The 21782-nt window shown below is 35.8% G+C and overlaps 1 protein-coding gene across 2 annotated transcripts; it reads right to left on the reverse strand.

The window, feature by feature from the left end:
- Nucleotides 1–218: 218 nt before the first annotated feature.
- Nucleotides 219–18969, reverse strand: MYOZ2 (myozenin 2). 2 transcript variants are annotated; one of them, XM_082758830.1, is made up of 6 exons: nt 18812–18969; nt 18135–18238; nt 12607–12776; nt 9969–10098; nt 8000–8183; nt 219–651 (listed from the first exon to the last, which is right to left on the reverse strand). In XM_082758830.1, the coding sequence occupies exons 2-6, from the start codon at nt 18208–18210 to the stop codon at nt 420–422; spliced, it is 792 nt and encodes a 263-aa protein (XP_082614956.1). In that variant the 5' UTR covers nt 18211–18238; nt 18812–18969; the 3' UTR covers nt 219–419. The 2 variants fall into 2 exon arrangements, with proteins under 2 accessions (XP_082614956.1, XP_082614957.1); XM_082758831.1 differs by lacking the exon at nt 18135–18238 and having other exon boundaries at nt 18812–18952.
- Between the last annotated feature and the right edge of the window lie 2813 nt (nt 18970–21782).

Genomic DNA, 21782 nt, shown 5'->3' on the forward strand with positions numbered 1-21782 from the left:
CAGTACTAGGAGTGCTCTGAGTGCATTGTCATGGCATTTTTCAGTTGTTCTACCAGAATCAGCATATCTATCAAATCAAATTTGTTGATATTAGTGTTGCTTTTTTTTTTCTTTAAATCTTAATGCACATGTTCTGAAATGACTAACAAAGATTTTACCAAAGTTGTCATTTTCAGTGAAGTAAAAGAATATATAAACACAAGTACAAAATATTGCAGCCAATACTTGCCAGAATACTTTATTTATGTTATGTTAACAGATGAAATTAAATGCCAGAGAAGAGACATTACATCAGACATTATGACTTATATGCCAGCTGCCTGGGAAAGATTTTATCAGTAGACTTTAGTAGTATTTGGACCAAAAACACATGGATGTGCAGCTTTCAGCATTTTTTATGATATAGAGTGCAGCTTCTCTCACAGGTCCTCTGTTTCTGGAACAGTGTTGGAATCTGTAGGCTGAATGAATACTACAGGAATATTCTCAGACGTCCATCCTTTAGGAGTCCTATTGAAGGATCTTCTGGTAGCAAGAGGGTTTGCAAGGATCATGAATCTCGGATCATTTAGCATCAGCATATTAAAATCTGGTACCTTGAATTTAACCAGCTTTGATGCTCTCTCAAAACCACCAAAGGGAGTGGCAACTCTGTAGATATTAGAGAAATGAAATTAAAATGTGATTTAAAAAATATTTTTCTCCGAGGCATCAAAAGTATAGAAGCTATTTTAATGATAAAGATGTAATGTAATTTCTTGTTTACATTTTAACACCTTTGGGAAAAGTATGCTAATTGCTTTTCTGGCAAATTGTCTTTAATATCTGATATATTTTCCCATAGATAAAGACTTCTTCAGAGTTACCAATGGACAGAAAATCCGAGGGGAAAATAGATGTTGCAAGAAAAACTTTTAATTGGTGAGTCACAGTTACTAAATTTATTTTGTTGGTGGTGAATTTCTAAGTCTGAAAATCATAATTCAGCACGCTCTCCCTAGCAGGTAACTAGTTCAGGAAGTTCTCACCCCATTTTCTCCTATCCCCAGCAGCCTGTTCCTCCCACTAGACTATATTTCAGCATCACATTGTTGTACCAGCAAGAACAAGAACGTATGTAGGATATGTGATACAATTGGGTCATTTATGTGATCTGCATTAAAACAAACAAACAAACAAACAAAACACATATACACACACACACACAAACACTTCAGAAGAGAATTATTGCAGCAATCTGTTTTTTATCATTATGTTGAAACGATTGTAACAATACAAGTGAGACAAGTGAGGAGGCAATGAAGTGTAATGTGAAGCAGAAAGGAACAGCCAAAGACAACAGCCGTGGAAAGGAGGGGAATGAGTGAGGACTGCTTACTCTAGCTTTGTTCCTGAAGAAAATGTTTATGTAACTAAACCTTGAAACACTTGCTGAAGTTGGCCCTAATTTGCAGCCAGTATTTTTCATGTTATTTAAAAGTACGTGTTCCCTCATTCGGTAAGTCTGAGAAACTAAAAGATAAGAAGTACTAAGCAGGAACTAACTGCTACATGCATTTGCAGATATTTTTAAGCAATAGTATTAACAAATACCTCCCTTCATCCTTTTTTTTTTTTTTTATTATTATTTTCAGATTTCTAGGCTGTAAAAAATTGAGGGGATGAGGGGGGAAGGAGAGGTCTCTCACTTTTTCCAGAATCCTTTTTATAAGCTAACAGACTTGTGCTTTGCATTTTGATTAGATGCATAACTTTGTTGGGATATCGTCTGGCCAGTTAAGAGATTTAAGATTTTAAAATTACACATAAACACTGATTTCTGCAAAGATACATATATAGTGGTGCGTGAAAATTATTTTTTTTAAAACAGATTTCCTCTAGCCCTTGTAGGTTTTGTGTGTTTGATACCAAACAGATCTGCTGGTATATATTCCTAGTGGCTCCAAGTATTATAGTAGAAGGCCAGAGAAATAATTACCAACAGAAACTAAAAGAGAAAAATTGAAGATCTGACTAGATCTGACTAGAATTTTCAACAAGGTAACTATGGATAAAACAAAACCTTTTTTGAATTAAGCGCACAAAAATAAAGAGATTAATCCAGGAAAAAAATGAATCTGTGACCTAAAAGAAATGGCATTTCTCTGTCATTACACAAATGATTCACTGATTCAGATTCACATGCAGATTTTGGCAAAAGGACTAGTGGACAATTCCAAAGGTCAATCTTGCAAGATACAAAAATCATGAAATTTCTGGGCATGCATATTTAGGGAGAGAAGAGGACAGCTTTGAATTAAGCTCTAAAACTCTTTCTCAATTGACGATATGATTTTGCAGCAGTAACCAGTCCAGGCATTTAACTCTCTTGAGGTCAAAAGTGAGTTCTTTGTATAAAGTGCCTGTGGTATCAAGCTTTTCTTGTCTTCTAGGTCACAGTGCCAAATTGGATACTGTATGATACTGATTAAAAATAATTGCTTGGTAATTGGCACAGAGTGAATGTAGTGATCTGCGTCTTACAGGATAATAAAGATTGTTTTAATTGCTGCTCTAATTAAGATACACAGTCTCACATTGTCGTAATATTTAATTCTCATCAATATGTAAATCAAAGGAATATCAAGATGAATGGAACAGCAATAGCTGTATAAAATTCCACACAATTCTATAGTGTTAAAATTCCTTCTTGTAGTACCTTTTGCTTTTAAGTGCAGCAATTTTCTGTAGGTAACAGAAACAAGAGTGTTTTAGAGAAATTTAAATGTATTTTGTGGGGAAAAAAAAAAATCATGTTGTTCCTATATAAAATCTGGCCTCAGAGAGGCCATTCTTGCATGCTAGGCAGAAGCACATGGTAATCAACATAAAGGAGAGTATAGTAATTGGCTACTAGATGTTAATTTTCCTTTATAGCAGCAGTATATTTTTGTGAGCAATAACTCGTCTGACAACATGCTGTCATAATGACCTCTGTTGTGTGGACATCAATTGTATCACTTGACCTCTGATTCATTGTATAGAAGCCTAAAACTCGTGTAAAAATTCCAGTAGTCACTGTTCATAGTAAGGGCGGAAATGCTGGTTCAGAGCCATAGGAAGTGGCACAAGGAAATATAAGAGACTGTTTAGTAATTACTTCACATATTCCTAAAAAGTAGATGTGTGATTTAATGTTATGAGGCATAACCATGTTTATTTTTAACTGTTGACTTAGTAGGGCTTCTTCTTTTTGTTCTCAGTCTGTCTCATTGAACATTGAATTGTCTCAGTATAGGACACTAGTTGTTGATTTTGAAAATTTGAAGCAATGTTTTAACTGTATCAGATTAACACCTTCTACTGCATCACCTTATGAAAAATGTGAGTTTCACTGTTAAAAATGGGACTGTCATTCTCTGAACATTCTTCTTATTGTTAATTCTGTGCAAAAAGAAGACACAGGAACAGGGAACTTGACCCTGCAAAATACTCAGAGCTTCAGGGTAGCTTAATGCAAGATTTAGTGCCAATTTCACAAAGATTCTAAGGAACTGGCTAAGCACTGAGTTTCCACTAATCTCTCACATCATTTGGAGTTAGGCTCCCAAAATTCCTTTGAGGATCTGGTTCTCAGCATTTTTACAACAGAGTTCAGAATCCATTAATCAATACAAGCAGAGCCCAGTCCAGATGGACCAGATTCCTGTAGTGTTTTTGAAACAGTAGTCTTTGGGAATTGAGAAAGCTGAGCAATAATTCTTCTGGTAGGAGAGGCAGAACCAGTCAGACTTGCTTGTCTTATGTGAGCAAGACGTAGTGCTTTGTGTGTCATTCATAGTCCTACCTTTGACATTTTATCCAGCTTCAGGAAAGCAGATGGAATAAAGGTACTAAATGAAGTGGTATTACAAACTTCTCAGCAAATGTTAATTTTCTAGTAAGAAATAAACTGACAAGAGAAATCAGATGACATGTCTCTGTTCTGCAGCATTTCTCTGCTAGCAGATTCAGTGTCATCTAGGAGAGAAAGGGTAGCCTTGTCTGAAGAGTCTGTTACAGAAACCCTCTGAACCCAGTTTCTCTGATCATGTACCCTGCCTACTACTATCTGCAATTCAGCCATTACTGGCTGTCTTACAGAAAGCCCTGCCTCTGAAGGCAAATGTGCTTATTGGTTGCTTCCAATGCTTCTTCCTTCATTGACCTGCCAGAATTGCAAGATCCCTGCAGTGTAAAATGCCTACTAGACCTCAACTAATAATTCTGTGAATTCCATAGTTCTGATTCTGCTACTGTTAAAGCCAATGATTTAAAAAAAAAAAAAAAAAAAAAAAAGTATTGGTACTTGGTCCAGAGCTGCCATGTTGCTGGCAGTGGAGAAAAACAAACAAACAACAACAACAACAACAACAACAACTGAGTGCTCTTGAGTACTGAGTAAACTTTTAAGCCATGTTTGTGTGAGGCTGTTCGGACACAGCTGAGGTCCCTAGCTGCTAAAGTCATGTTGCTAGTTTGTCCTGGAACAAAGAAGACTGAAAGGAACCTGAATATGTCCAGGAAAGTCCGCATGCCATTTTAACAGATACAAATGAATGAACTGTGTAGAATCTGAGGCCCGTTTCCTTTGGGAAGTCCTATGCATCACACTTACTGTTAACCACACCCCGTTCTGACTAACAATGACTGTATTAGTGTTTTGCAGGAGAAGAGACATAATGGCACTTTGTTGAATGATGAATCATGATAGAAAGCCTTGATTGATACCCTCAATGATAAAAAGAAAAAAAGGCATCATTATATCACATTTTGATTGTTTAATACACTATCATTTGCTTTCTCTCCAAGACTGCAATTAAAGAAATCAAGGATGCTGTGACCTAGATGCACAGAATAGCTTACTTAGTATGATACAGACATAAAAGTCCAAGAGATACGTCACTCTATGCCCAAAACCCATAGGCTGCTAAGTTCCTGAGGTGCCTGAAAGTTTTCCTTCTGCAAATGCTCAGATCTTACTTAGCTGTATTGGCAGCTGCACCTATCTTATACTAAAACTCATCTGTGATTCTCTAATGAATAAAATCTTGCTTGAACTTCCACTCCTGAAAACACACACAGTATACTACTGCAGCAAGCTTTCAGTAAAAGCATTTTCATTCTACAACCATGGCTAGTACTGTTGAATCCCTGTCAAATAATAGCATGAATGTGACCAGAGCTGTTTTGCAAGAGATGTCTTTGTAAGAATGGACCTAACTGTTCACATAGAGTATTCCAGAGGGGATGAAGCACTTCATATTGAAGCACAAATGCTGCCCAAAAATATAAGTTTAAGTGGATTAGACAGAGTATGAATCTTAGCCTAGATATCAGGCTGAACAACTAATAGCAGAGAGGTGTAGGTCTTGTTTTCTGCTTCTAAATATTTATTTCCTTTACTGTAAGGAATAACTAAAGAAAGTACATGAAAAGATCTGGGAACTCAGATATAGACCCTGGTTTCTCTTTCTCCATGTGAACTACTTAATTGTTCAGCTAGAGAAAAAGGATTGTTCAGCTGGAGAAAAAAAAAAAAGACGTCCCTCTGGCCCAAGTAAATTTACTCTTTTCTGTATTGTGGTACAAGTCTTAACAAGGGAAGTGAAAAATGTTCCCACCTCTTCCTTGGAAGAGCCTGGAGCCATGCTGTTATACTTCTCAGGGTTTGACATTCCTTTAGAAATAAACCCAGGCTGGCCACATCCTAGGAAAATGCTCTTTCCAAAGAAATTAACCTTATTCCTGAGTATGCATTTTTAAAGAATACATGTGACCTCTGCTCTTTTTTTTGGAAAGGAAGCCCCTAATCTAGCCCTGACCTGAAGATAGGCAGCAATAATTAGGTGCTGATGGCCTTGACAAAGAGGAATTTAAATCACATGAAGCATTCTCTGTAATGTTTTCTTTTGGCTAGCTTGATAGGTACAGTGTGCTGGCTGTATTGAATCCCATAACCAGTCATCCCACTCTCCTATGCATTTTTAGGAGTATAGACACATAACTCATGGCTCTGAGATCGTCTCCAATAGGCTAGCATCTTGAATTGCAATTTTGCAAGTTCTTAAGTTCTTTTGGATCTAGTTTTTCTTGCTATAAAACATAAGTCTGAGTGCCTTGTATGTATCAAACAGCTTTTTTAGGTTCACTGGGTATCTTTTTATTTTGACGTGGATGCAGATTTTTTTTTTACCAGTGAGGAGAGTGGTTGCTTTATTTAAATATCATGGATTATATCTCCTGCATTTTCAATTTACCAGTTTCATAATCTGGATCTAGAATTACATGCCAGGTTTTATTTTTTTTATGGCAGTTCCAAGGATGAATATTGACCTTTCCCTTAAATGAATGCATGAATGTTCAACAAATTTGGACTGTGGTGAACTATGGTTCTGCTATATCATACACAGAGCAAGTCTTCATAAAAAGAAATCTGAACAGTTAGTGTTGTATAGAGGACAACTAACAGATTATGGGACAACAAATCAGCTAGAAATTCACAAAGAAGCCATGAGATACTGTCTCAAGACACATATCCCTATTAATGGAGCTTCTGTGCCCTGTCTGATTCTGTCTTTCAACAGTGATGACTTGTATGCTGGACTCAAAATCTCATTTGTGTGAGGAACTACTGATTCTGGCTCTGTTTCTATATATATACATATATGTTTGGCTTTTTTTTTCTTTTTCCCAGTTACAATAACCATAGTACATAAACTGTGCAGCTACTGTTCCAATATTGGCAGCTGTGGCTCATCTCTCTGATTTGTATTATTGTTTTGTTTGCTGACAAGATTGTGCTACACACTTGTGATGTGTATTGCTGTTAGGATGTAAAAATTAATGTAGTGTCAGCAGTGCCAATTTTGATGCTGCATTGTGGAGTATTTTCTCCTTGAGTTCATAGTTGAGGCCTGCCTCTATGGCAGGAATGCAAGTGATGTTTGTGGTGTTTATATTGCCATGCCTTTTTTTTTAAATTAATTAATTTATTATTATTATTAATTTGTCATCTATTTGGTGTTTTGACAAAGAGGTTTTGGTTTGCCTCAGGTGTCAGTAGCTTACCAGGGATCATTTAGTGAAAAATTGTCCATGACTTTGATATACAAAGATACTGTGAATGGCATGAATTAAAGCAAACGACTTAAGTAAGAATGTGTTTTAAAACTTTCAAAGTATTTCCAAACTCAGTATTGTCAATATATAAAGAAGTTCCACTGAAAGCCTCAGTATTCAGTATGCTACCTACTATGCAAATAACTTCAGTCTCAGATCCCCTTTTACTTCAAATGTTTTTTCAAGTCTGCTTGTAATGTTCCATCTGTTGATTTGTTACCAAAAGTTACTGAAGATACAAAAAAAGTTAAATGTGGTAAAAAAAAAAAAAAAAGCAAGCTGCTAACTGACTGGTCTGAGGGATTGGTAGAGGGATAGATTTCATTGTAGTATCATTGCCTAAAAATATAAGCCTGTAGAGTGTGAGTTGCAAAATAAATAAGTAAATAAATAAAATTAAAAAATAGAAAGGAAAAATATATGTGGTTTGCATTACAGTGTTTACAAGCCAAGTGTTTACTGAGAGTTTCCCTGGTAGGTCTTATGAGGTCATGATCCCATACCTGCCAAAGTCAACAGAAATACTGTAGGCATTGCTATATCCCATTTTTCACATTTATTCAGTACACTGGATTCTGATACTTCTATTTCCGTGGTTGTTTTGTTCTTTCTCTCTTTCATTCAATATTTTCAGCAATTAATCTTACATTCTTGGTTCTAGAATTTAATTTTGGGTCCACACTTTGAGATGAACTATTTACCTTCTTAAAGCTCTTGTTTGCTACCTGTAATCTGTTTGTTCATGCTTATGGGTATACTTGCAAAAACAGGTGATGGGTCTTTTTACAACCAATGGATACATTTCATTTCAGAGTAATTTTTCACTGCTCTATAAAAGCCAGTGTTCACTCAAAATTACCTGTTAAAGCTCCTGTAGTCGGGCAGTTCTGGCTTTGCTTCAGGTTTAAAAAGTTTAGGATATAAAGCCTCTAGCAGCTCTGGATCATCCCTAATGGCTTCTATCCAAGGAGACTGATAATACTTTGGCACAGAAGTAGTGTTGAACTTTTCAGGAGGAATTTCTTTTAGTGGTCCAGAATATCCTGCAAGGAGATCCAGGTAAACCAGTATAACAGTATATTGATTTTTCTGTTTCCTTACCATCATCCTATGTAAATAGGAAGTAATATATCATTATTTCACAGTTAGTTAAAGTGAACAATTGAATCAAGTGAGTTAACCAAAGCAACAGAATACCAGAAAGCTCACAGGAGGTATTTGTAGCCTTTTAGATAACTGATCTGAAGTATTCTACTCTTCTTTTGAGGGTAAGTTTATTTTAGTTTTATTTAAGTTTGTTTCTATCATTATAAGCATCTATTTGAAAAAGGAGCACATCTACGCAGACCTTGGGCTGAATTAACAATTAAATGTTAAAAACAGCCTTTTGGTTAAAAGTAAGATAATTCTACAGTCTTTGGATGAGATTTCCCAAAAGCATTAAAAGGAGTTAAGGTCCCAGCCATTCTATCAGATTTTTTGCCTCCATTTGATGCTTTAAAATGTCATACTTACATGTCTCTTTGATCATTTTCATCTTTTTGTTTGTTTGTTTGTTTTGTTTTCTTTTAGTTTTTATTTTCCCCTCTCTATAATCATCTGAGGATCAGGCTCTGATCAGAATTTTACTAAACAAGTGGATTTCTTATTCAGAGTGTGATTTCTTCTAAAGCCAAATACGATATGGCACAAATAAACGTAAGGGGAAAAAAGCCCAGACCTTACTGTGCAATTTGAAGAATTAGAATCAGCTGAAGAATTAGAACCAGCAAGGGATTATTCTAATATATGAGTTTATAGTATTTGTTTGAAAAACAAGGGAAATCTGTTTTCCTGTTTACCCTCACATGACATCTAGCTCTTTAAATTAATGCTGTTGCCTTTTGTAAGCTAAAAAAAACAAACCACCCTGTGGTTTAATAAATACTCCTTTCACCAAAAATAAATATTTCTTGCCTAAAGAAAACTTTAAGATTTGTATCATGTTTTAGCAATGGAAATTACCTCAATTTGCATTGTATTTGGCCCATGGATGCAGAGAGCCTTAGCTGTCACTAACAGAGTAGCATTGACCTAGTTTACATAGACTGGAAAAGGTCTGCACAAAACATGCATTGAGTAATTCTGAACAAAGAATGAATTTGTAAAAACCAGTCTGCTCATGGATAATTCATAAACAGGAAGAAGGGCTATATCACTGAATAAATTAATTAAAACAAATTAGCCTTCTCTAGTCTTCAAAGAATACAAAATAAGGCCTTCCTGTAGCTCACTGCTTTAAATAAAGACAACAGTACCCTCACAGTTAAGGACTTAAATAAAGCAGAACAGTGTATACAGCCAGGGGCAAATTCCTCTTTAAGTTACTTATCTGTAAAGGGTTCCAGCAAAACTTGCAATGACTTCAGATGTCCATTTACAGGTAATTAAACTACAGTGGATAACTTTCAGACTGTTAAGCAGTGTGTTGTATCTTAGAAAATAGGGCATTGAAAAGTCAGTATATTAATCTGGTTTTAAATCTGAAGATCTGTTTCTCAATGTTTATAAGATCAATAAATATATGAGCAGTCTCACTGGAAAATAATGCATGCCTTCAGTTGAGGGAGAGGTAGTACAATGGGCATATCAAATCGTTAAGAACGAACAGAAGCAACTGGTTTAAATTTCCATGGGTGATTCTGATTAGTTATCTGACTCAATTTATGTATATCTAATAGTAACTCCATTAATAACTTATTGTTAATGACATTGTTTTAGAAAGAGCTCCTTCGTCTGCTGTGAGATGGGTAATAAATGCATTCCATGTCTATAAATTCATCTATTACCTGGGGCAATGTTGTCAGGATGCGGTGGGCTCCGGGGATCAGGTGTGTTAGGAGGTGTCATTGGGGCATGCTGGGGAATTCCTTCAACACTGAGGCCATCCATTTTAACACCCTGCATGGGCTCTCCACGCTGCATTCAAAGAGAAATAAATATCATTGATAGCACAGGCAAAAAATGAGTCCCTCTGATTCTCTGTTGAGGGATGGAATATTACTTCAGCTTACAGGCCAGATCTGAGACCTAGGATATATTATCCAAAGGTACACTGTCCTGCTGTTAGGTACCCTTTTTGCTAGACAGCATTCCTCTGGATTTTCTGGCTGTTACCCAGAAGATGAAACAGTTTCACAACTCTCTTACAACGGCTATGTAAGCAAAAGAATAATTTATCAGTGTTAAGAATGTTATCACAGCACAATTTTAAATGTCTATATTTCAAGTGTGTGATTGTGATGGATTTATTCAAAGGATTGGGGGTGTTGGGAGCTAGAACAAGACTCCTGAAGCATCATTACCATCCAATTAAATTTTCTGACCATTTCCAAAATTGGGGATATTTGAATATTAATAGGTAGTCTAAGAAGAGATTTCATCCCATCTGCTGCTCATACCAGTCACCACTATATCTACCTGTGCCTGTGGGCTGTATAGTTCACAGCAAAGAGTAAAGCTGGTCACTTTGGCAGGGGGGCCCATGGATCACTAGATGCTAGAAGTTGTGATGTGCCAGACAGGGCCCCCTTGCTGCCCAAAGATTCAAGAAATCCGGCAGGTTTAAGGCATATGGGTTTCAAATCACTGATTCATCAAAGCTTCTCGTCCTATATCAGTTGAAAATCCACTGTATTTGTTGAATTGCTTTTGTTTGGGCTTTTCTTTTCCTGTATTTATAATAGAAATAACAACTTCAGTGCAGGCCACTTTCTGGCAATTAATGATATGCTGTTATTTTCCACCCTCCTATTGGGTCATCAGTTCTAAGGAAACATCTAAAGGCTTAATCATTGTTGCATAAATATAGACGGGAGTCTTATAAGAAGTCAGTATCTTATTTTAGCTATGACACATAGGCTAAAAGTAATTTAAATATAGACAGTTCCAGAGTATGAGTTTCTTAAAGAAGGAAAGCAAAGAAACTATACTTGTTTTAACCTGAAACATACAAGCAAACAAAAAATATCAAGGCAGTATGTTTTGGAGCCATCCTAAAATATGTTAGAAATATTAATTTTGGCAGCCAAAATCATAACGTTGGTGAAGATACCACCAGTGGTGGCTAAACAGGCGTTTAAGGGAGGGGAACAGAAACCAAAGAGGCATAATTTCTTCCCATATCAGAATGTCATAATGACTGTGCAGTATGCATGTGTTTTTGGGGGAAATTCCAGGGAAGAAGTAGAGAGATCCTTCAGCATTTGGATTAGCAAGACAGTAGTAAATTACAAATGCATCTTACTTTCTGCTCCCAAAATCTCCTTATGAGATGCCATAAGGCAAAAAATAATTCAATAGACTCAAAAAAACTGCATTCATTTTATTGTTTCTTATTTAATTGCACATGTGTGTTTGTGTGTTTTCATTAATAAAACTGAACATAGTTTGAGCAAAGCCATTGATGCTTTACTGTTTGGTTCATCAATTATTCATTCCCTGTTTGTACCAATACAAACTTCGGGTTTTATCACAACAATACATTACATATAGTCACTATCTTTTTTATTCCAAGTGAAGGTTTTGATTAAAGAATTCAGTCAAAGTCTTTCTATGGATTCTCTAGGGTTCGGATGCTAATATAATCATAGCATCACATATGTGGGATTTAAAACAATAAAGACATGAAATTACAATGGAAGTAGAGGGGCTGCTTGCATACTTTATTAGACTGGGCATAGACTATTCATTGTTAAATGAATAAACCATTATTACATTGGAGAACCAGACAAAATTTATGAATGTTTTTCTCCCTCTTTGCAGAGATCAAACAAAAAGGTTTAAGTATTTCACAAAGGCAATAAATGAGACTTACATCAGGTGCATTTAGTTCCTGCCATGAGGATTCCCAGGGTATCACTAATGCTTTAACCCAGTTCCTGAGGGCCTAGTTCAGAGAATAATTGTCTTTCAGTGACAAACTTCATCGTTTGTTCCTTTGCTGAGACATGGAAGGCAAGAAGTCTCAAAAATTTCTGTCATTTGAGAGAGTCACATAGCTGGTTGGCAACTATGTTGAGACCACCAACCTATTTTAATAGGAATACTTCCTGGCCATGTAAAACAGACTGTTACTTCTTCCAACCTTTTGAATATCATTAACTAGTTAACTTTCAGTAGTCAATGTGCCCATTATTACAGGACAAGAACTCCAGTCACTAGTAACCTGAATCTGAATTTGCATGAAAATTATTTGAATCTGATGTCCTGAAGTATTAAGGTCTTCAGATTTTTTATTTTTATTTTTCTACAGGAGCCCAATAGATACAAATAGCTCACTTCATATTAACATTGTTCTAGTACAGTATTTTACTCTTATTCTTCCTGAAGCTACAAATAAATCAGGTACATAATGTATCATGAGCATCAAAGGAACCCCAGGCTAGTCTCACTGTGTTTCATTAATAAGTTATTACAAATACTCACATTTCTTGGCTTGTTTGTTACATAATGATAATTTTCGTACGTGTATTTGTCAGATCTCCGCTGACGTCTCTTGAAGAGTCTTGCCCCTCTGTTGCTGAGTGTCGATAGTTCCTCTACCATGATATCTCTTGGGGTGCTGACCTTTTTTCCAAGATTTAAGCTGGGTGAGACTGAAATACAAGGGATAAATACATACCTCTGTTTTTCATAAATGCCTGATGTCACGTACCCTACACCTGAAACCTGATGACACATCAGTGCATACTTATCTAATACATGAGGCAGCTTCATATGGTGTTAGTGAAATTAATCATTTTCTAAAATTTTGGAGCAGATTATAGAACACCACAAACCTGTTTTTCAAAGATGCTAAGCACCCCAAGCTCCAAATTTATTTCAGTTCAATGACATTCAGCTGTTCTGAAAATCAAGTCTATATTGTCCTGCACACAGACTAGTGAAAACTGGCTTCTGCTGAAACTTGGAACAAAATTCTATCTGACCTCAGCATTCCCAAATCAAACATTAAGTTAACTTTTTGCCCTGCACTGGATAGATGAGCAGATTGCTCCTTTTAAGCACAGCTACCAGTTTCTTATTGCTTAAAGCATTTTGTTATGAATTTCTCTTTAAAACCCCAATTCTTCTGAAATCTAGGCCATTTTCTACTTTAAGAAGAATTTGTATTAGAAAGTCTGTATTAAGTTGTATTTTTTGTTATTTTTAAAGAAAGCTTCAAAATAAAGCTTAAGGTGTTGAAATGAGAGACAGAACAAATTACAACATGCTTTTAGGAAACGATAGATTTAGAATGTTTTATTTTTTACTCTGTCTAGGGGGAAAGTTACAAGCAAGTCTTCTCAAAATGACACAATCAGATACTGAATTATTAGGTGCAGTATTAGTTTATTCACCATTGAAGAAAAAAAAAAAAATTGTATTTTTTTGGTGAGCTCCTAGGGGTTTTGAAAATGAAGGTGCATAAGCAGGGAAGAGGAGATCAACTGAGACTGTAAATAGAGAACATGGAATATCAGAAAGTACCGGTTATCTCTGTGGTGATGTTCTGGAGTTTGGGGTGCTGGTGGCAATGAGCAAGCCGAGTGACTGAAGTCTCTCACTAGGTGTCCTCAACCTATAGACAAGGCTTGGACCTTAGAATACAGTAACTTCAACACTGAGCAAACTATTTTTGTATTAATTTATTTCTGCTTAGAACTTTGTAGGATTGAACAAATGCAACAATAATTAGATCATATAGTAGAAGCTGAATTTTCAAGAAAATCATTTCCTATTGCCACTTACATTAATATTTGCCATTTTATTAGTTAAAACTATTCTCCTCAGTTGTTCATAAACTTCAGGAAGAAAAATGGGAAGGTGCAATATGCTTTGAGGATTATATCAAATAGGTGCAGTGTGTTTCTTTGATCCACTTTTCAGTATCACATTCTGTTATTTCTTTAATAATAAATCCTCCTATTGTTTACATATTCTAATTATCTACAGGTCTTGAAAGTATGAACTTCAACGTATGTTTTAATGCATTAAAACAAAGAGAAAGCAAATTAGATGTAAAACACTGTATCTTGCTTCCATGGCAAGCAGACAGGAATCCCAGTTTAATTAGCTGGATAGGTCCCTAATGTCAAAATTAATTTTGCATATGCTGGGGGAAAAAAAATAAAAAGGGTTTTATTTTTAGTTTCAGACTTTCATTTGGAGTGCATGGCATATGTCTCCTACTAACTTCATGATGGAAAAGCAATGTGGATTGTTGACATTTAGGAAAATGTAACTGAGATCAGTGCTCTGTTTAGCCCAAGCTGTACAGGATGAGTTTTCTGTGTACTACATCAAACAGGTTTGTGGCCGTGGAGTTCATCACTGTTGATCCTCTTTTGTTCGTACTTATTTCAATCAAATGCTTGCAGTAGATTTAACTGGAGAAAGAGCAAGCTAACTGTGTCATGAACTGGAGCATGGACTTCTGCTTTAAAAATAGTATGCATAAAGAATCCTAACACCCTTCTGATATTTAAGGGGTAGCTACAAAACAGGGAGTTCTTAACATGGAAGAAAATGACTCAGCTTGTCCAATAAGCCATATCAGTGACAGATAATGGTGGAGTTTTGGCTCTGTGGTTGAGATAAGCGCACTAGTTATTGGCCTGCAGCCTGAAATGTTGACCAACAACTCATATTTTGATGTTCTTATTTTTCAAGATTACTTCAGGGGCATGGACTGTTGAATGGTTTTATATTAGAAAGGGAAGTTTACCTTTCAGATCAGCAATGTTTTCCTGTAGAAAAAGCTTTTCTTCATTATCTGTGGAGTGGGTAATATGTAAGTCCTAAGAGACTGGGGCGCCAAGATGATTGCAGTTCTCTGTCCAAACCACTCAATATTCTTCTGGGACATGCTGGATGTTAACTATTTTGGGCCTTGCTGTTCCCTTACATACGTGCTGTTCTTGTTAATGTTTACTGTAGGCTCCAAGGTACTTTGTAACCTACAGTTGTGTACTATTGTGTATCTAGGCAGCATCCCAGAAGCATAGGTGTGAAGTTCATTTGAATCCCCTGCCAACTAAAATCTAATCTGCTGTCTGGTTTTATAATGTGTCTAGGGATTGTTTCAGTGTCACTGCAGGAAAGGTGATGAAGAATGAGAAAAGGGGGACATTTAGAGGATGATAGGAAGAAAACATCTCCAAGTCCACTTCATAAATGGGCATTCATACTGGAAGTTTAATTTGTAGTTCAATCCTCATCTTAACTTTCTAGTTTAATGTTTTTATTTGTTCCTGCCAAGCCCTCCCTATCCTGCCCTTAAAATCTTAACAGATTTCATTTGAATATGATTTATCTATTTTCTCCTGCATTCCCCCAATCCCTTTTAATCTTCCAGTAAACAATCTTCTAAATACCTTCATCTGGATTATAAATTTTAATAATGAGTGTCATAGTATATGATACAGTTTTTCATAGTATCAGAAATAAGAATTTGTAACTCCATCATAAAAGATCATATAGCTACTGAAGAATGAATTTAAGAAATAGGACAGAACTAAACATGAGATTTAAGTGTAATTGAATGCTAACGGCTTCCTCAAACATACATATATACATGTATACCTCTGCCAATCACACTTAGGAAATTTAACATTAAGCAAAGTCAGCCAGAGAAAAAACAGTTAGGAAGGTGACCACGTTCCTCTCTCTTCTAACACTGTAAGAGGGTTTACAGGTAGTGTCTATTACTGCAACATGTAGTGACATGTAGGATTTCACTAGAACACAAAGTCATGTACCACAGGGAGATGTGGGCTTTCAGTCGTTACTAACCTAGCCCAGAACTTAGACACTGGTAAAAACTTGGATGACTTTGTATCTTACTCACAACTGTTTCTGCTTTTTTTTTTTTTTTTTTTTTTCTTCTTTTACAAGCAGTTTAACTGTTTACCTGAAAGCATTATAATAAAAGGGGTTAAAATGAGAACATATCGGGTATACTTTCTGAGTGTCGTTACAAGCCACAGGGACTTGCACTACAGAATCTTCTATTACTGTTTACCTCTGTTAACACTGGAGAGTTTTATAGGTCTGCAAAACAAGGTAGATTCTTTTCTGGATGAAATTTAGTTTTCATGCAATTTCCAGATACAGAATCTTCATTACTAATACTGATGCAAAACCCAGAAAGACAGCAGCTTGTCTCAGGTTAAACTTGCTCAATTAACAATTAGGGGAAAAATAAATTCTCAAAATTAAAAGAGCTGAATTTAGTCATTTAAAAAACAGATTTATCCCTGATTTTTCCAACATTTGGTCCCAAAGGACTAGTGTATGCTTTGTCTCATTATGGCTTTGGTTATCCTCTGTTTCTAAATTGGTTTCACTGAGCTTTTACAGTTATAAATTTCAGACTCTTATCACACACATTTCATGTAATTTCATATTTTTTTAACGTTAAGTGTCCCAGACATCCAAGATATAGAACTAGAACATACACTTAAAGAGTCTGTATTGCCTTCAGTGGCCATGTATCATACCATATCTTGTAGAATAAACTGTAGTATCTATGTGTATAAATCTAAACTTGACAGCAAATCTGATAATACATAAATAATGAAAACAAAGATAACGTGAAGTAAATGCAAGCATCAGCACAGATTATCCAGTAATTCCAATGATTTCCAGAACTGTATGGTACATTTATTAGTATTACTATGAACAGTATCATTTACCACATGAATTGCCTGGATCTAAACAAACATATGACAGACAGATTTTCTGCCCCGAAGAGCTTACAGGCAATTTCAGGCAAGTATAGTACTTGGGTTTTCAGTGGAAAAAAATAATAGAATTCTAATGAAATCTGTAAGGGCAGGCTGGGTTTCAGACTTGTGTGTTCAGTGGAGAATGGAAGGAGGGAAGAGGTATTTGCTTAGAAATAGAAAGTATAGAAAAAAAATATGGAAATGTCAGGACTAGGACCAGGCACTGAAACTTGTAGCTTCTTTTTTTCTGAATTCATTAGGTCTCTGGTCCTACTCTTCCTGCAATCAGACAGGTCAATTAGTGAGCACAAAAACCATCCCCAAATTCTTTGGAGCAAAAGACCACAAGAAAGATTTTCAGTACTGGAATGTAATGTCCAGTATTTTTCTGATGTAGGCAGTATGATTTTCATAAAATCTAAATATTAACAGAGCTCCCTGCTGGTTGTTTTTGTTTGTTTTGTTTTCTTTTTCTTCAGTGAGACTTGTGGGGTGTTTATCACTTTTTTAAAACTGGTATTTTTTATAGATGATAAAAAACGTTCATAGGGAGGATTGAAAGGATCTCCAAAAACATCCAGTATGTACCAAGTGAAAGCCAGGAAGACTTGTATTCCCAGATGAGTTAATTGCTTCTGAAGGTGTCACACTAGAAGCCTACTTTTTTTTAAGAACTTGTTTTTGCAAATCAAGCTACCTTCTTATAAGTGTCTGCATTTTCATCAGTGCAACAACAGAAGAGTGGTGGCTATGCACTAGAGAAAATTGCCACATTGCTAGTAAATTTTGTTAGTTACAAAGATTAATTATGCATGGGAGGAACAGAGCTGTAAACAGTTGTTTCAAAAATTTCTATCATTCATATGAAAAAGCAAAGTGAAAAAGAGCAAAAGAAGAGGATACAGACAGATCAGCATGTTTCTCAAATGATAGCCTTTTAAAATGGAATGAAGTCATGTTATTAACCCCAAATAATATTCTGAAAGGCTATCCTAGCAGAATGTACATCAGCTGTTAGATTACTTCATTCCTTCACAGCAGTTGTTCATCTGAAAATAGCTTTCAAATGAAAAGAGGCAACTACAAAAGGATTAGTTACCATAGGCAGCATGATACTCCCCCAAGATTATTTATGGCAAAACACCCAGAGACAAAGCTGTAAGAGAGTTAAACTCTGTGATTAAAAATATTTCAGGGAGGGCTAGAGGACAGTGCATATAGAGTAAGTTGGGTTCAGCGCTATACCATTTCTCTGTATTTCATCCATAATGGCTGATGCTTGTTGTTTCCTCTCTTTGACCATGGCAGAATGTGATAACATTGTGATTTTCTGATATGATTTTTCCTTGCTGAAAGAAAACACACATTTTTATATTGTTGAGCCAGCTTGCAGTAGTAAGCCAACTTTAATTTCTGATAGCATGTTTAGAACAGCTGAATATTGAATTTAGTTATTCCTGATCTAGAAATACAGTGGTTTTAACTATGCAAAATGCACCGCAGTTTTTGCCTGCAGACAGATGCTAGGATGTATTCTGATGGATAGAAAGTTCCAAGGAATGAACTTTGAGTTGGATATATACATTTTGTAGCAAAATCAGTGTCGGTGATCTAGGCCTTCTCACATCTACACATTATATTAAAAAAAATAAATTCATAATTAATATTTTAATTATAACTTGCTATATGTTTTCAGAAATGTTATTCTGTTGGTTTTTTTTTTTTTGCTTTTTTTTAAATCTAATAAAGAATTTGAGCAACTAAATAAGATGCTCTGGCATCTTTAAAGGAAGTGCAAATTTGACTAGGTAAAAAAATAAACATCTTTTCAATTGCAGAGTCAAGAGGTTACATAAATGTCTTTTATCTGACAGTTTGTAGGACAGACAATGTCAAAATATTTCAGGAAACAATACACTTACCCTACTGTTATGTTGTGCAGATAAAAGCGTTCTCAACCCTTTAGTTGAAGCTTCAGGAGTTAGTTATGAATGGGGATGACCTGCCTGGTCCAGGATGGTTTCTACCCTTGTGCTTGGATCTGCATGGTACCTAGTACTGAGACAAACTGGGGGCTGATCCTCTTCAAAGGAATTGGCATCCAGCTGACATCAACTAGTTATATATAGCATCAAACACTCCAGCCACTCATATCTTCCTGGCAAAAGAAGAGAACAGAAAAGATTCAGCTGCACCCACAACAAAGAGAGTTTATATCCCTTTCAGAGCTTATTGGAAGATTTAATGGAATGCTCCTCTCATACCCGTACAGATCATCTCCTCATCACCTCTGAGAATAATAATCTCTGTGTTATAACCAGGAAAGAGACATTTAAAAATAAGGTGTTAAATATATGGATGGGCAAGACTATCAGATGAGAATGGCATGGGCTAATCCTTAGTGAAAGATGAAACCATGCTTCAATAGTAGCTGATAGCTAAAGTCAGTAGCAGATGGCCGATACACAAAGTCTGTTCTGATAAAGAAATGAGAATTTTTTCAGTATTATAAGTGGTAGGGAGTAATTGTCAGTATTATAAATGTCTGGGAGTAATTTTTCAACAAGCACACACCTCTCAAACTCTTATTCAAAATCTTGTAATTTTCTTTGTGCATTAGGAGCAGAAATCTGCAGTAATTTGAAACTTGGTCATATTCAACATTCCAGGATACTGTTGTATCAGCTTGTCAAAGAAATGTGTGATATGTGGAGTACAAATATTACGTGACAGCAAACAACTTTGGACAGAAAGAAACAGGCAGAAAGAAACATTCCCCCCACAACCTGTTGTCTGAACACTGATAATTGAATTATGGGCAGTAACAGCAAGATGAAGAAGCTTTTGTATTTCTTATTAGGATTTGGCTTTGCTCTGTGAAGTTTCTATTTCTTCTGGAAAATTATGGTCTTTTTTGGCTTGGAGTATTGAAAAAGAAAATTGCTTGGATCCTGACAGGATCCTGACAATATGACAGGAGAAAGGAATTCTGCCTGTAAATTGAATCTGGAGAGTAATAAAATACATCAACACAGTGTGCATAACTTTACAAACAGCAAGCACTCTGAGACAGATGCGATGTATGTGCCTGATTTAATGTCCTGAAAGTATTTGTGTTCAACCAAAAAATTACTTTTTTTTTTTCCCCCCTCTAGATTTCTGTTCCTAGACTTAGCTTTGCAAAACATTTTTCTGAGATCCTAGACATCTCTGCCCCAAAGAGATGTTCATTCTAATCCTCACTATCACAATCTACCTGCTCTTGTTACCTGTCAGTAATTATTTTCTCAGTTTATTGTGCTTGGATCAGCTACCAGCAAACATGATCAAAGTCTTGGTTGAATCTTATCAATTTCACTAATGGGCAAGATTGCTGTCCATCTGTTTGTCAGGAGGCCTTCAATGATTTCTCCAGCAAAGTGAAGGGAAAATTAGGGTGGATCTCTAGATACTCTTGAAATAAAAAATTAAGCCCCCCTTCTCTCTCCCACAAAATAAGTGAATTAAAGAAGCACACAATGAACCTTTCAGTTCCTGCTACGTATTTGAGAAGTTGCAGAATATGAACAGGAAGGATAATGAAACCAAAGGGAAGACAGAACAATTTAATGTGAAGTATGTTACCGCATCCTGTTTTAATTCAACCCAAATAGTTCCTTTTTGTGTCTCCTGAAAACCTGACTGGCCAAAGCCATGTGCAAACGTAGTAGGCCCCACATTAAACAGGGAACTGAGCCCCCAGAAGTCTCATCCAATGTTAGTCACTCTGTAATTCCGGGCACATTTTTCCAAGACTTTCAGAAACTAGGCTGAGGTGACAAGAGCTACAAAGATGCATGTCATCACAGAACATTTACTGAATTTTTACTTTCCATACATACAAGAAAGATGAGTGTTGCTTTAACTTACATTTTTCTTTTGGTATCAAAAGAGGAAAGTGTTGTAGAGGAAACAGATTTACATCTCTTTTATTCACCCCAAATATAAATGACTGAATCATCAGTTTCTAAGCACTAGCAGGATAATAAGCTGGTAGGAAACTACCAATACAAATTTATGAAACCAATTCATTTTCTTTATTTGACAGTAGTTGTTGGCCTATGATAGAAGGGGGTAAGCAGTCGGCATAAATATTTTGACTTTTGTAAGGTTTTTGATAATATGCCACATTTTCTTAAGCAAATGAAAGAACAAATGTTCTTTAAACTCCTACACAACTCATTGGAAACTTGTACTCTAGGAATTAGTGATTCGCCACCAAGCTGTCAAATGAAATTGAAAGAGTCTGTCAAGGGTTCATGCTCATCAATGTTTTCATTAATAACTTCAGTGATGAAGCCAAGAATCTCAGTGAAGTGCCAACCTAGGAAAATTACAAGCAGTCTGCAGGAAAGAATTTAAACATTTAATTAGCTTGATGAATGGGGAAAAAGTCAATGCAATTCAGAAGACCATATCCAAATGAAATTTTGAAATGGAGATACAACTGATTGACACTTGTCTTTAAGCTTGAATTTTTGATCTAGGAAGATATATGAAGAGGCATCCCAAAGACGGGGATTGCTATTGCCAATCCCCAATAGTCCAGGGTTTAGTCTATTACGATTTCCATTTACTAGTTTTTAGATAGAATAAAAAATACATGAGCAAGATGAATCATGCTTTTAGAGTATTGTACAAGCATATACAATTATGCCATCTGTTACTTCTGGATAACTGCAAACTCTTGAATATGGTAGGATTCCCACTCAAAATTGCACTGAAAAATAGATTAAATTATTCAAAATCAATAAAATTTACCTAAGAAATAAAATGCAATTAGTTGCATATAAGAAAGAAAAATCAATTTCAGAGAAAGAAACTAAGGAATAACTACACAAATAATGTGGCAGA

Source organism: Aythya marila, assembly GCF_965140915.1.
Source record: "Aythya marila genome assembly, chromosome: 4".
Classification (NCBI taxonomy): domain Eukaryota; kingdom Metazoa; phylum Chordata; class Aves; order Anseriformes; family Anatidae; genus Aythya; species Aythya marila.

Excerpts from the sequence above, each read along its gene's own strand:
- MYOZ2 (XM_082758830.1), bottom strand. The coding sequence starts at position 18,210 with ATGTTATCACATTCTGCCATGGTCAAAGAGAGGAAACAACAAGCATCA. Across the intron at positions 10,099-12,606 it reads TAACAAACAAGCCAAGAAAT|CGTGGAGAGCCCATGCAGGG; the intron begins GTGAGTATTTGT and ends CTTTGAATGCAG. Across the intron at positions 652-7,999 it reads GACTACAGGAGCTTTAACAG|AGTTGCCACTCCCTTTGGTG; the intron begins GTAATTTTGAGT and ends TAATATCTACAG.